The sequence below is a fragment of the Solanum tuberosum genome, unplaced genomic scaffold (assembly GCF_000226075.1).
Source record: "Solanum tuberosum cultivar DM 1-3 516 R44 unplaced genomic scaffold, SolTub_3.0 scf00216, whole genome shotgun sequence".
In the NCBI taxonomy this organism is placed as follows: domain Eukaryota; kingdom Viridiplantae; phylum Streptophyta; class Magnoliopsida; order Solanales; family Solanaceae; genus Solanum; species Solanum tuberosum.
The window spans coordinates 97,904-114,361 of NW_006239143.1; the positions used below are offsets into that span (position 1 = coordinate 97,904).

At 32.2% G+C, this 16,458-nt stretch overlaps 1 protein-coding gene across 1 annotated transcript; it reads left to right on the top strand.

Annotated features, from left to right (window-relative positions):
• Positions 1-6,156: 6,156 nt before the first annotated feature.
• Positions 6,157-9,778, top strand: LOC102579782 (cysteine-rich receptor-like protein kinase 3). The gene is made up of 7 exons (XM_006356342.2): positions 6,157-7,035; positions 7,874-7,990; positions 8,099-8,238; positions 8,321-8,531; positions 8,622-8,856; positions 8,948-9,092; positions 9,173-9,778. Exons 1-7 carry the CDS (start codon positions 6,267-6,269, stop codon positions 9,503-9,505), a joined length of 1,950 nt encoding a protein of 649 aa, XP_006356404.1. The 5' UTR covers positions 6,157-6,266; the 3' UTR covers positions 9,506-9,778.
• The last annotated feature ends 6,680 nt before the right edge of the window (positions 9,779-16,458 follow it).

Sequence of the window (16,458 nt, forward strand, 5' to 3'; positions counted from 1 at the left end):
TCAACTCCCAGCCCAGCTAGAAAGAGCAACCCGGGGACACCCAGCCAACTGCACACTCCCAGCCCTGCTAGAAAGAGAGGCCCGGGGGCTATCGCTGATATCACTGAGTCTACCCAGCCAGCGAAACGCTCCCATCCCAGCTAGAAAGAACGACCCCGGGGGTGATAGTATCTCCAATAGGATCCAATCCAACAACAAGCACCGTGGAACGACGTCTACTCTAAGAAATCACAGAAAAGGCTCCAAGCCTATACTATCTCAATCCCACACCTTTAGTGATGCACTAAACCTTCGAGAATGCATCAGAACTAGAGGGAGAAGATACAGAAGTGCAGCAAGCAGCGATAACGTCTAATCTAAGGCTCAAACTATCAGACTCAAGTATACTATTCCAGTCTACAAGGAGCTAAGTCATCCGAACTACGTCGGCAGGAAGTCAAGGTTATCCAACCCACACGGATCATAAGTCTAAGGCAATGCTAGCCTAACCTACACTAAGGATATTATGCTTAAGGTTAAGGATGAACAATCATACAACACATACCATACAAGCGTACAATAGCATTTAGCACATAAGGATGCAACTCTACTAAATCGGTTAACATGATACTATACCCGAAATATGGTCAATCGATCCTAACATTAGATATCTAATCAAAGTAAGGTAGGAAACTGGTACCCACCCCCAATTTGCTCCAATCGACATGCTTTTACACAATTAAGCTCAATCTAAAAAGAAAGGAAGTTGTACCCCTACCTTAAGGCCGATCGCGCGCTCTCCAAATCACTTTACCGGAGGTTTTCCCTCCCGAACGACCTTTGAACGTTGTCACTCTATCAAATATAGGATCACAACGTTAGTACGGTCGTTTAGACACCAAAATCACCACAAACGGAGATGAGTCAATTTTGGAGTCAAAATGGGAATCGTAGGACCCGCACCGAACTGTTCGAATTTGACTCCGTCAAGAGACCCTAAACGGCACCCCAAACTTGTGTTCCAAAATGGAACACACTTCGGACCTCAAAACACAGCAAAAACCAACAAGCAAGAAAACCACACTTTAATCACCTAAAAGAAAACCTACAGCAGTCTAAACTTGAAATCTACAAGGATCTAATGGTGCCTAGCACTCCTTGAACACTCTACGACGAATTCACGATAATTCTCAACACGTGGGACTTCGAATCACCCAAAATCGAGCTAAAATGAAAGAGATATGACCAAAACAAGAATGCCAAAAATAAAGGCTCGAAAAAAGGGTACATCAATCAGGTTTATCGCAAAATTACCTCGATCTACGTGCACCCAACAACTTTCGAACACTCTACAGCGAAGCCACCGAAAATACGAAGCTCCCACACTTCGAATCGCCTAATTCGGATGAGAGATGAGAGAGTTAAGAGGGTTTTAAGTTTGGGAAATGGTTGCTGATATATCTGCATTAAATAGCAGATTTTCTGCAATTTTTCCCAAAATTTTAAAACTCCGACAGGGTGCTCTGAACTCGTTCGGAACCCCGTGCACGCATACGAGATATGCAACCATACCAAATTTGATATTTCGCGCTCAACGACGCAGTCAAAATTTCCATACGAGGTCATCTTGACAAAAAGTGGGTCCCACACCTCAAATGCCATTTTAAGTCAAAACCCACAAAAGGGCTCGGAAAGTATCGAAAACCTCGGGACACAAAAGAGGGGTCAATCTAGACCAAACTTGACATTCCACTTTTAAGTCAAAACCCACAAAAGGGCTCGGAAAGTATCGAAAACCTCGGGACACAAAAGAGGGGTCAATCTAGACCAAACTTGACATTCCACAGCTAACCGCGCTGACGGAATTCTCATCCGAGCGCGTTTACTCAGAATGTTGACTAAAGTCAAACTTAAGCTTAAACTTAAAGTTAAAACGCCTAATCGCACCGACTCACACTGAAAACCTCGGGAGTCATGACGACCATGCTACTAGCCTAAAATGACCCTTTCGAAGCTGATGGAATCTTCAGAATTTGGATTCCAATGTCATCTTCTTGAACTTTTGATCGAAAATGATTGTTCAAGGTTCATAAGCTCCAAAAACACTAAAACTCGCACAATAACCAAACGAACGACCAGGTGACTGAACTGTCAGTCCTAGCAAGTCATAAATGACTTGGGATCGCTACAGGAACGCTCTAAACGACAGACAGAAGGCAAAACGCAGAAATGACCAAGAGTGTCATTACAACTTGGGGACCAACAATGGTTCTCGAGTGCCGGCCACGTCCAAGGTGTAGGCTCGGGTCGTGACAATTTTGGTACTCACCACCCTAATCAGTTTGGACTGATTTTATTTTGTAGCAGTAGTGATTGAAGTTGGGGCGACAGTAATAGTTTTTGGAGGAGAATTAGAACCAAGAACAAAGGAGTTTGAGAAAATAATTGCAGGTTAATTGTTATGCCGTTTTTGCTTTCTATTTATAGATTTTGTACATGTTTATGATTAATATAAGAATCCTTATCTACTACCTATTCTAAAGGAAGAGTAATCCTTTTGCTACAAGGAATAAGCTACAATAATCGAATTCTAGTTGATGATGGACTCTAATAACCCAAAAAAGAAAAAAAATCAATTAAGGGAATAAAATATTTTGAATACCAGAGTATACGGCTATGTTTAAATTGACGACGACAACAATAATTAATATAGTAAGTGTAATCTTATAATTGAGGTTTGAAGAAAATAGTAATGACTAGCTATTCTTTAATATTATTCTTCCACATGATACCAATAATTTCTTCAGCTTGAACATAATTAAGTGCTTTTTCGTGAAGTTTTAAATGATGGGACTTTTCTTGCAAACTTTCAACTTATGGGTCAAGTATTAGGGTCAAGTATTAAAATTATAAAAAAATAAAATCACAAATTGAAATTTGAAATCCTACTTTTCAAAGAATTTAGGATTTGAAATTGATTTTTTTATGAAAAATCCATAAACAAATGCTTATGTCAAATCAGAACTTAAAAATATTGAGGTTCAAAATCTTGTGACGAAACGCTTACTAAGAAGTTTCCTTTAAGCAAGCAATCAAACGAAATAATGTCCCTTAATATTGAGGAACTTAGGCAAAAATCGATCTTAAAATTAACGAATCTAATGACTCGATAGATAATTTAACCACAATGGCTTGATGAAGTCCCTCCTCCTTAGCAAAAGCTTGTTATTCATCCAACGTAAATTTGAACGTAGGAATATAATTCCATGAACAATTTTTTTTAATGTTTGATTCAATCTATCGACATAAAGATAGGGTTTATGTAGCGTTGTTTGTAGGATTATCAATGTAATCCACCTTACCTTATATGCAAATCAAAGTAATTTGCATATAAAAAGTTTGTCTCTAAAGATAAACAAAAAGAAAAAAATTACTTAGCTAAGTACTTCTAAAAAAATAATAATTGTTTTTAGTGATATTTTATTTATTTATTACCATTATAGCAATATATAACAATATATAACAATACTATAATAAATCTGTACTATTATTAAAAATATATTAAAATGTGTGATAAATATATTATTCTGAATAAAACTTGTATTTTATATATATATATATGTGTGTGTGTGTGTGTTTTATGAATTGTTCTCTGTAATATGTATTATAAATGTCTAAATAAAAAAAGTATTATTACTATAAATGACCGTACATACTTTCTTAATATAGTATATTTATGTATGTTTCCCAAAAAAATTAACATTAATTTTTTTTCTTGAACAACATTTTGCAACTTCCCAAATTAATCGTCAAACTTCAAAGATAAGAAAAACTAGTAGAATTTCGTTGAAAGTTATAGGTTTATTTGAGGTGTTTGACCCCAAAAATAAGAATTAGATTAAATTAAATTAGAGAGTGCTTTATCTCTTTATGTCTTTATGTTTTAGACCACTCAGAAGTCAGAAAGTAGGAAATTAAGAAAATCCAGAAGGTGGGTGTAATGATCAATATAATAATACGAGAATTATGAAGTTTTAGATTTAAATTTAAATTAAAAATACGTTTTATTTCTTTAAGTTTCGAGGAACATAGATATTTAAATATGTTCAGATGGAAAATAATAGATACTGTGTTCAAAAAATAAGCTGGCCAAAGTATTATTATTTCCTTCGTTTTATATTACTTGATCTAGATTGACTTGACACAATTTCTTTTTATTAGGAATATTTTATTAAAGTAATTTTATAATGATATTTTAGAACTCTAAATTTGACTACTACTTTTTATGTAGGCATTTGATACTCAAAAAATAATAAGAGAAAAAAGTAATAAAATTTTCTTGAATTTTTAAAATGAACAAGTTAAACAAATTATATTTTTAATATAATGATCAAGTAAAATAAAACGAAGGAAGTGCCCCATTCGTCCCATAATAATTCTCCACTTTATTATAAATATATTTAATCCTAAATTACTTGTCAATCTATGAAATAATGATAAAATTTAATAAAAGATTCTCATTTTATTCGTACAATCAATTCTTTCTTTAAAGAATAATTATTTTTATTTTGTAAAGTTATAAAAAAATTCGTAAGGCACATAAACAGTGCAAATTTTTGTCAGAGGGGTCGAACCCTTCAAATTCTATCTAGGTCCGTCCTTCGGTTGGAGATAGTATAATTTATTTCATCATTACTTATACAAGTCGATTCATCAGACATACAATTAAAGAAAATAATATATTTTAAGAAAAAAAATTAAAATTTTAGTTAATTTATCTAATAGAAATATTTTATCATATGTTCAATGAGAGAAGCAGTGTTTTAAAAGGCGGGGGTGTGAGGCGAGGCGAAACATTTTATACAGTACAGGGCAAGGCGTAATCCCCAAGATACGGGGCGTAAGTCTCATGGATATACGGGGCGTAAGTCTCATGGATCTACGGGGCGTAGTCTCTTGTATATTTAATTTTATAGTTTTATTACTAATAAAATAAGTAAAAGTAAACCTTTCAATGATTTTACAAATAATTTTTTATAAATAACCTATAATATATAAAAAAAATATATTTATTTGAGATAAGTATTAATAATCAATAATGAAGAAAAAAAGTATTATAATTACTATTTGAGAAATATCATTACACCAATAATAAAAAATATGATTTAAAGCAAAAAAAGGTTAAAAAAATAATTAAAAAACTCTAGGGCTTACGTTTTTTACGCCCAGGACTTATGTTTCTATGCTCAAGGCTTACACCTCAAATTTTAGAACTTACACCTTATGGATTTACGTTATTAATTTATGCCCTAGATCGTTTTTGGTACGCCCTGCCCCAAGACTCGCCTTGGGACTCGCCCCAAAAACGTTTTTGAAAACACTGGAGAGAAGTATTCATCTTTGAACTATTGAAAATCTTAAAAACACCTCTTCTACTTGACTAATTAAACTTAAATACACTCATAATCTTGTGATATGACACTACAAAATTCTCATTAGGTTTAGGGATACCTTTAACACTTATTTCGACTTTTTATTAAGAGCCGCACTCTCCTATAAGAAATTGAAACTATTTGATGCATGTGAGTTAAGTTGAGTGAATCAACTAGAGAGATATTTTTAAGACTATCAATAATTTAAAAATAAAACTAATAATTCATATTAAATTTAAAAATGTTTTTAATACTTCTCTCCGTCTTCAATCAGAATAAATTGTAACTGAGTTTTTAAATGAAATTTATTACTCTCCGTTTCAAAAAGAATGGTCTCCTTTCCTTTTTAGTCTGTTTCAAAAAGAATGGCCCCTTTCCTTTTTTGGAAACATTTTACTTTCAACTTTTCACGTGACATGTTTAAGACTACAAGATTAAAGAGCAATTTTGTACATTTGACATAACTTTAATTTAGGGCCACAAGATTCAAAAGTCTTCTTTATTTTCTTAAACTTCGTATCAAATCAAACTATGTCACTCTTTGTGAAACGGAGAGAGTAATAAATTTAAAGGAAGATCACAAGGTGTAGCTTTCAATTTTTCAAAGTCAACAGGATAAATACCAAGATCTTATTAAATTTAAAAAATTGCCAAGTTGTCAGCATCGATGGCTCATGGAGCCCACTCACCATACTGTACAAAAATTGGCTTCTCATTCAAACTAAACAAAACAAATTAACAGAAAACAAAATAAAGTAAACTTCCATCCAGCTGCAAGTTGTAGCTCATAATAAACCTCTAAATTATGTCATAAATTTCAATTCTCTTAGCTTAATTCCTTCAAATTCTTCATTAATGGGGTTTTCATCGAAATGGGTTTTTGTATTTACGTTATTTTCATTCATAAAACTTTCAATTTCTGATCCAAGAGCAACAGAAGCAGCTCTAATTTGTACAAACAGAACAGCTGCACAATCCGATCGACAAGTTTATGTAGCAACTTTTCTAGAAGCCATGGATTCCATTACGCCATTAGTGGGGCGAGACAAATTTGGAGCAGTAATTAACGGAACAGGGAATAATACAGTTTATGCGTTTGGTGAATGTATGAAGGACTTATCACAAACAGATTGTAATCTCTGTTTTGCTCAGTGCAAAACTCAAATCCTACGATGCTTACCTTTTCAAAGATTAGTTACTGGTGGGAGATTATATTATGATGGGTGTTTCCTAAGGTACGATTATTATAGATTTTTTAATGAAAGTTTGAGTTCTGTTGATAGGACGATCTGTGGGAACACGAGTTTTTCTGGGAATCAGAGTTTGTTTAGTGAAAATGTTGGGAAATTGGCGAGGGATTTGGAGTTTGGGGGTTTGAGGAATGATGGGTTTTTGACTGCAGTTGTGAGTACTGGGAATTTGACTGTTTATGGGTTAGCTCAATGTTGGGAATTTGTGAATGGAAGTGCTTGTCAAAGGTGTCTTTCTGATGCAGTTTTGAAGATTGGTTCTTGTACTCCTAAGGAAGAAGGAAGGGTGTTGAATACTGGTTGTTATGTTAGGTATTCTACTCAGAGGTTCTTTAATAATTCTGCAAGTGATACTCCTCCTGCTGGAAATGGAGGTATGTTCTTTCTTTCTTGAATGTATGAAATGAATAAATTGTTTTCGTTTAGTTGTGCGATCATTTCACCTAAAAGTGTAAGCTATTAGAGATAGTACTTTTTCCGTGACATATGTCATATCTTTACATGGTATCATTGGGTCTGACCGTGAAGGGGTGTTAGAATGGTTAAAGTTTCACATTGGTTGGGGACTGACTTGAGCAATTCTCTCGTGATGAGCTAGCTTTTGGAGTTGAGTTAGACTCAAATGTCATATATCTTTACGAATATCATGTTTAATTGTGTAATCATCTTATTTAACATATGCTTGCGATGTTTCTTGGTTTCATTAGTTATTTCAATCTTATCCAATATTCAATGATCTTAAATGTTTAATTTTGTTTTTGTAGATTTGCAATGATACTTGCTATAAGCCTAAAACTATTGGATGTAGAGCAAGAAAAAGTTCAACTTGTTCTGCCCAATTATTATTTTCTAAAAAAAAGATACCTACTTTGTCATTTGGAATGATTTGAAAAACGGTGGTTGGAAATCGAGGTGATTTTGACATTTCTTGAAAAGTTGCTCTTGTTATCTGTTTAAAATGTGGTAGTTTGTATTTCTTGGATTTTAGTTCCATTCCAGGATTTAATAACTATCTAGACATTACTTGTGCTGATGTTTCTTTTTGTCATCTGATAAGTTGAAATGGTTGACATATATATATACATGAAATGAATGAAGAGTGAATCAGCATTGAGGCAAATGCAGACAATGAATCTTTTAAAAACTGTGATAAAATAAAATGTTTATACAAAATTATGTCATTCATGTTGTCGTATTATGATTAATTATCAGGAGGATCGAATCGTTTGGCTGTTATTCTTGCAACAACTCTGGGTATTTCTGCTTTCTTGCTATTTGTATCGGCTGTTTCATTCTTTGTGCGGAGGAAGGTTCTAAAACAAAAGAGAGGTACAAATTTCTAAGTCAAATCATTTTCTTTCTTTCCGACAAAAGAAATCTCATTTAAGTCTGATTGATCAAATGGCAATTTGACTTGAATTTGCTTCGATGATATAGAGAAGAAGCAGCTAGGAGCTCTCATAAGAACGGTTAATAAATCAAAACTGAATATTTCCTATGAAACTCTTGAGAAGGCGGCAAATTACTTTAACAACTCGAATAAATTGGGACAAGGAGGTTCTGGTTCTGTTTACAAGGTAATTTTCTTTGAACATTATATTCATTTTTCTTATACTAATGAGATTTGCCTGACAATAGTCGTGTTTATACATGAAATAGGGGATCTTGCCAGACGGGCAGGTTGTTGCTATAAAGAGGCTCTTCTTCAATACGAGGCAGTGGGTTGATCATTTCTTTAATGAGGTCAATTTGATTAGCGGCATCCATCACAAAAACTTGGTAAAGCTATTGGGTTGCAGCATTACAGGGCCGGAAAGTCTTCTAGTGTATGAGTACGTGCCCAATCATAGTCTTGCGGATTACGTCTTTGGTAAGTATCCAATCCACCTAAATTTATGAAATCTTAAATTGGTGTAGTCGTCTCTCGTTATGTAAATGCCTTTGTTTTGCACTGAATCAGACACAAAGAACCTTCAGCCACTTACATGGAGTCAAAGATACAAAATTGTATTGGGTACTGCTGAGGGATTGGCTTATCTTCATGAAGAATCGAAATTAAGGATCATCCACCGTGACATAAAGTTGAGCAATGTTCTTCTAGATGAAGATTTCATGGCAAAAATAGCTGATTTTGGTCTAGCCAGGTTATTTCCTGAAGATAAGAGCCACATTAGCACAGCTATTGCTGGCACTCTGTAAGTTCAATACCTTTTTCCGGTTACTTGTTAATTTTTCTTTAATCAATACACTAAGAAAGTGCTGAATTAATAAGTTTTGGCATTGCAGCGGTTACATGGCTCCAGAGTACGTTGTACGTGGCATACTGACCGAAAAAGCTGATGTCTATAGTTTTGGAGTTCTTGTTGTCGAAGTCGTGTGTGGAAAGAAGAACAATTATGTTTTCAAGAACACTAATTCTCTTCTGCAGCAGGTACTTTCTTGTGATATTTTTTCTTTCCTTAACGGACATTAATATAGTATTTACTCAACTCATGTCATTGTGGTTTCTAGTTGTGGAACTTGTATGGGATGGGGAAATCTTATGAAGCAGTTGACCCTTTATTAGAAGGTAACTTCAATAAAGAGGAGGCATCTAAGCTGCTGCAAGTAGGTCTTCTTTGTGTACAAGCATCAGCAGAACTACGACCCTCCATGTCAAGTGTCGTGAAAATGCTCACCGAGAACCATGAAATTCCTCAGCCAACACAACCACCATTCCTCAATTCTGGTAGTTCAGAATTTAGTCCATTTAATCTGCATGGCAAAAGATTTTTCGGTCAACCAAGCTCCTCTACACAATCTTCTGGGAATAAATTGACGGAGAGTTGGATTGAGCCCAGATAAACTAAGTTGATCATCTGGAATTGGTATTTGATTTTGTTCTCAGCAAAGGCCAACTTCTTGAAGGTGAATTGTTCAGCCAACTCTAGTTTTTTCTGTGATGAACTAGTACTCACTACTCACTCTCCATTTTCTTTACTGATATTTGTTTATAGTCTTATTTAGTCAACTTCCTTTTGTGAATACCCCAGTGAGCTATTTCATTTCTAATGTAAAAATTTTGTATAGTATCTGCAGGAGTTCCAATTAACTATATCTACTGTTTTCGATTTTGGATTTTGGATTTTCGATTTAGTAATTTTCATCAAGGATTATGCTTCACAATTGTCATCATCTTGTCTTAGAAGTGGCTATTCAGAATCCCCTGCCTAAAGTCACAGGCATTGGTGAAACTATTCATTACAATTACATCTACACTAACACTGTAAAGAATTTTTATATTATCGGTATAATTTAACCTGTTTACTTACCATTTCATCTAAGTTACTAGTACAATCTTATCATATAGAATCACTTGCAATTGACCTGATTATGCCATTTAAAATATAAAAAATGTGTAGTCTGTGTAATTGCTTTGATTTCTATGAATTTTTTGTTTGTGAGCACATGCGCAACAGCTATATACTCTAGTTTTATGACTTTATAATCAATCTAGCATAGTGTGAAGGGAACTATTTGAATGATTCAAAATCAAAATTCCCTTTATGGACCAAACTATAAAGTGGCAAGAGTTGTATTATTGTAGCAAACACTTTATAGTTTATTTATTTTAGAAGGCATTGACCTTGGTGGAACTTAAATGCTAGTAGTTGTGTTGTTGTGTGTACATTGACTCAAAAGGAATCCGGTGCTCTCTATTTCAATTTATGTGGTCTTGGTAGAGTCGATAAGGAATTTAAATTTGTGCGTTAAATATGTCATAATATTTTTCTAGCTATTAGGATTTGTAATTTGTAATTATAAGCATATCATAATATTTGTGTGAATATAAATGCTTCTAATTAATATTGAAAAGTTTAAACTAATTAGTAAACATTAAATCATTATTAACAAAATTGTTATATTAAATTTGTATCATTAGTTCATTACTCCATATGTAATAGTATTATAATTCTAAAAATAATCTAAATATACAAATGGACCCTAAACACCCTTATTAATTAATCAAAGGCGAAGTATGTTTTGAGAAATTTCACAAAACTTAAAATTAGAATGTACTAATAATTAAAGAATCAAAAGTGCAATATTAACAAAATTAATCATATTTGTTTTAGTTATTATATTAAACAAAGGTATATATAATTGCTAAGGCAAGTCCAATTTATCTCCAACTTATGAGATACTCTTTTGTCTCAAGTTATGTGGTACATTTTACTTTTTAATCTGTTTTATTAAAAAGAAGAAGTCACATTTTCATAAGTTGAAATAACGAATTTTAAAATTTCATTTTTATTTTTGGTGAAATGATTTAAGAGATTAACTAATATACATTGACAATGGACAACAGAATTACACATTCTGTTTATGTTTAGAAATAACAAAATTAATGATATTTCTTTTTTAGTTATTATATTAACCATGTAAACTGACCGTGTAATTTTAGAATTAAATTGACCGTGCAATTTTGTTCAATAAGGGACCTGCCCCAAATTGTTCAATAATATTAAACTGACCATGTAATTTTGTTGTCCATTCTTACTGAATACTTGTTAATCTCTATTTTAAAAATCTCTCGTTCTTTCTTTCTTAAACTTAATGCTAAACTATAAAAATATCACATCAATTGAAACGGATAGATGACAAAACACTCAAAGGAATGTGATAGGATGGGATGGAATGTGATTTTTCAGTTTTAGATGTCGCAAAAAGAGAATGTGTTTCTATGACCTTTTTTTCTCATTCGTGGGGTGGAGAAAGTAGACTTTTCCTTTTCACATCAACAAAGTTATAGATGGTGAATTTGTGATATAATGTGGACAATTACTTTGTACTTTTTAACTTGGGCATCACAATCATTTAATATACTTCCTCTTGACAGCTATTGCATCTTAAAGAAGACACTAACTATTGCAAATTGTTTGAAAGTATTACAATAAAGACAGTCAACATTGTCAACATTTTTGTATCATGTACATTGACCTAGGAGGAATCTAGTACGTGAAGTCAATTGGATTTGTCTTGTGGATTATCTACGCTAATCTATTTTTAGTCTTGTATTAAAGATTAGTGTACTTGCACATCATATGATAATATTATTGAAAAATTTGGGGCAGGTCCCATATGAGGAGGTCAAACTTTGTTGTAAATTTTTGGAAAAACATTTGGTCACACAAATTGTAGAAAAATCTCAAAGTTTGAGACGTGCTAAGACACTATTCGTAAGAATATCGGTATAAAAATATATTTTTCAAGATTCAACATGTTTTTCTAGCATAAAATTTAGGAGTCAAAATCTAATAAAAGATTAAATAAAATAAAAACTCAGCACATTAAAATATAAAAGAAGAAAATTTGATTGATCTTACTCTCTAAAAGAATAAACTTGGAAATATGTAGGTAAAAGAAAAACATCATTTGGTGGAGTTGACAGCGGAACGAGGTAGGAAGCTGGATTTATGGGTACTAGTTTATGGGCGTCATACCTGGGATGGTACAAGCATAGGGGCAAGACTTATTGGGGTGGTGTAACTTTCATATTGCATGTTTCCTTCTGAATGTCTACTTTATATTAGGTGCTGGATTTGGGTCGATCGATGATGGTTACCAGTACGTGTTGTTCGTATTGATACAACTCTTGTTATGCCACTTGGCATAGTCTGGTTGTATGATCAGTGATGTTTCTTAGGAGAAGACGATGATGATCTCCGATAACTTCTATTCTTTCGTTCCTCTAGACGGAAGTTGTGTCACATTTTTGGTGTATTACACTCTCTTAGTAGCTCTTGTACCTGTTTAGACGGAAGGATTTTCAATTAATTCTTTAAAGATGATTCTTAGACTTCAATTTTCACTGTCATTTCAAACTTTCAAAAGATTTCTTATGTTTTATTTACTTTCGTATTTCCCGTTTTAAGTGAAGTAATAATGATTTTTCTATGTAATTGTTAGAGTAGGTGATCACGCGATTCAGTGGACTAAATCGTGACAATAGTATACATCAAGAGTGGTTAAGTTTTTTTCACATTGCATTTTACCAAATTAAGAATCAATCAATATTTCATCAAACAAATTTAAACCTCCCCTATTAAAGTAATCACAAGTCAAGTTTAAATATCAATTTTGGTCAACTGTTTTATTTTCACCTAATAATATCTTTCTCTAGATAAACCAAAACATAGACTTTTATGTACCATTTCATTACAACGGTTGAATACTATCTAGGACAAGAGAATGTTATTATTATAATATTAAGTGTTAAAAAAAAAAAAAACTCTCCAAAACAAGCATGGAGGTGGAAGACTTTGAAAAAAAAGGTGGGCGACTTTGAAAATGTTAACATGGTTGACTTGAATAGTGTCACATTAGAGATAGTGGGCATCGACTAAATAATTGTTTTGAAGAAAATGTTATTCCGTCCGTTTCATTTTACTTGACTCATATTGACTCGATAATTTACTTTAAAAAAATATTTATTAGGAGTATATAGTACTAGTTATATTTTGAAATTTCAATTGACACCAAGTAGTCCTTACTCCTTTAGTGATTTATATTGGCTAAACCTACAGCTAAGTATCGCACAAATTGGGTAAAAGAAATATTATAAAACGTACTAGTGTGGCATAAAATAAGAAGGCATATGATTATAGCATTAGTTCATGCTTAAATTATGGAAGATCAGATTTTAAGAAAATAAAAAGTCAGTCCAACAAGTCTTTGTTAAATGCCAAAATAGATGCTCTAGATCTCCTTAACGTTGCATTACGTTCGGTGACGGAATCAAGATTTTTCATTAAAGGGCTCAAGACATGAATGAATAAACAGAGAAAGAAGTCAAAAAAATATTCAATGTCTATTATATATACATAAAAGATAATTTTAATCATGTTTAAACAATGTCATTTTCTGCTGAAGAAAATTCAAATGAACCTCTTGACCCTATCTGACTTCTCCCTGATTAATGATAATTGTAATAATAGTGTCATTTTTGGCTGAAGAGAATTCAAATGAACTTCTTGACCCTATCTAGATTTGCCCCTAATTAATCATAATCATAATAAATGAACATAAAAGATTTTCATTAAGGAGGTTCAATATATGATAAACATAGAAAGAAGTCAAAAAATGTTCAATATCTATTATAAACAAACGACTAAATCATGTCAATAGTATTTGTAAAAGATGTGGTTTAAAAGATGAGATTGTGTGACACATGCTTTTCAAGTTTCGGGATTCACAAATAACTTAGGAAATGAGCCCCATTAACTGGAATGACCTTGCCAATATTACTGACTTTTCTTTGTGGTGGAATGAAAAGATTAATAAGGCAAAAATGTCCCAATTCCGCTAGTGTTTTGAATTTGACAGTAATGATTATGTGGCATATTTGAAAATCTACGAATCTTTGGAGTTTTAATAACGAATTAACCGACCCTCCAGACATAGTAGCGAAAACTTTATTTGAATATAATGAATATCTTGATATAGTGCTTGCAAATTCTTCAAATTCAAGTTTTCAAGATATTCATTATATTCAAATAAAGTTTTCTATGATTGCTGAAGTGTGTGCAATAAGAATATCTATGGAAAAAGCGATACAACATGGATGGATGAAGCTCTATGTCCTCTCTGATGCAAAAAGTGTTGTAGATGTATTGAAGAAACAAGTGAAGATTACGTGGGACATAGATGTAGTTTGTGAAGATATTTGGAATATGTCTGCATCTCTAGAGCATATTGTGTTTGTACATATTCCTAGAAGGTTTAATGTTGTAGCTCACAACGTAGCTAAGTTCTCAATTTCTTTGTTGGGAAAATTTTCTTGGGAAAGACTATTCCCAACTTGGATTGGAAACGATGCCAAACTTTCCTTTGGACATATTATGTCCAGAATGAATTAATATATGACAGTTTTAGGGTGAAAAATAAAATAAAATTCAAATGAACCCCTTGATCCTATGTGGCTTCACCCCTAGTTAGTAATAATTGTAATAATAGTGGAAGAGTGAATAAATTGGAGTTTTAATTTGTGCAATGGTAGCAAATTTCACTTCAATAACATTATTTGCATATGGTGGCTTTTTTTTTTTTTTTGGAGAAACTGTTTGGATACGGTTCGTTGTTAAACCAGTGAGCTAAATTTGGCAATTTAGAAACAGTTGGATGAGTTTCTTTTTCTTACAGATCTAGCCACTAAGCTAAAAGGGGACACAATTTAAAGAGTGACCCCCAGAAAAGGTCATTTCTGCACACAATCCCAATTTATGTGTCAACTAGAAAAGAAGTCACAACAACAATACCAATGATAAATTTCTAGAATAACTGAAATTTTGTGTCTAAAAAGGTGATGGTTTTTTGCTTACCCTAAAATCGATACAATTGAAGTCATAAGAGGTCAAGTGCACGCATTTTAATTTAGCAGTTTGATTATTAATTATTAACTAAGGCAAAGTATATAAGTTTAATGAAATAAAGCAGCTTAAAGAGTAAAAGAGTCAATTTCAAATGTTTCCGGAGTGTGTGTAAGTGAGTTCGAGAGTTCTGGCGCTGACTTCGAGAACAACATCGTATAAAGATGCAAATAAGAACTAAGCCAAAATAAGATATGTTTAGTGCCCAACAAAAGTGTAGATTATCGTTGTATAGCTTGAACTAGAATACTCTTACAATGAGACAGATCGACTATTTATAGATTACAATAAGGAAGCCTTTGCCAAAAAAAAGGCTCCACTATAGCCCTAAATGTCATGTTTACTAGGTAGCAAACCAGACATTCCAAAATGTTTTTTTTTGGTTGGGGAAGATGTTTTAGATGAAGCTAGAAGTTCATGAGAGTCTACATCATGTGTTGGAGACAAGTAGGTAAAATTAAATGGTGGGCCAAGGTGTGGACTAAACAGATTAAATGGATGACAACAAAGTATTAACAATTAATTTATATATACAATTAAATATCAGGACACATAAGTCAATTATTAATTGTAAAAAAAAATTGTGAAAGATTAAACATCATATTTTTCGAATTAAGAAAACCATAGGATACACTAGATGACAATTGACAAGTAGTCGCTGGTTTCATTTGATTAATTATCCTATCAATATAATAGTCTGATAAAAGAACCTATAAATAATAAACATAAACAAATTGCAATTTACCATGATTAATTTTGTGTGTATAGGAGTAGTTTATTTTAGTGTAATTATTTGTAGGTTTTTTTTACATCTTTTAATTCACTTAAAAAATAAGTACACATAAATATTCATTAATAAATGGATGTACAACCTGAAAATTAAACTAAGATGTATAACATACTATTATAGTTTAAAATGCAATAATAGTGCAACTTTTTAGTTTTACTTTTTCATGTTTACAAGTTAAAAATCATATAATACTAGTATTTACTTTTATATATTGACAAATTAATTTTCATATACGATCAAATCACTTAAAAATAATCAATTTTTAAAATTAATATTTATGTGTAGTTAATTTTTCTAATTCCATTAGACAATTTTGACCAAAAATTCAGAAGTCAAATTTTATTTAAATTAATTATTTTAACGGATTGTCTTGACATAAATGATAAATGATAAGTGAAAAATCATCAAAATTAGAATAAATAGTATAATAACAATAAATGAAAAAATATTTAGTTTTATAACTTCATCAACTTTTGACTTCATAATAACTCGAGTTTAATCTCATAAAAATAACAAATCTTTGACCGAAAAATTGAATAATCAATGTATTAGGCAAGTGTGTATATATATATATATATATATATATATATATATATATA

Bases quoted from the DNA above. Each gene is read 5' to 3' on its own strand.
- LOC102579782 (XM_006356342.2), top strand. From the start codon at position 6,267: ATGGGGTTTTCATCGAAATGGGTTTTTGTATTTACGTTATTTTCATTC. The intron at 7,036-7,873 runs GTATGTTCTTTC...ATTAATTATCAG, and splicing joins TCCTCCTGCTGGAAATGGAG to GAGGATCGAATCGTTTGGCT. The intron at 8,532-8,621 runs GTAAGTATCCAA...GCACTGAATCAG, and splicing joins TCTTGCGGATTACGTCTTTG to ACACAAAGAACCTTCAGCCA.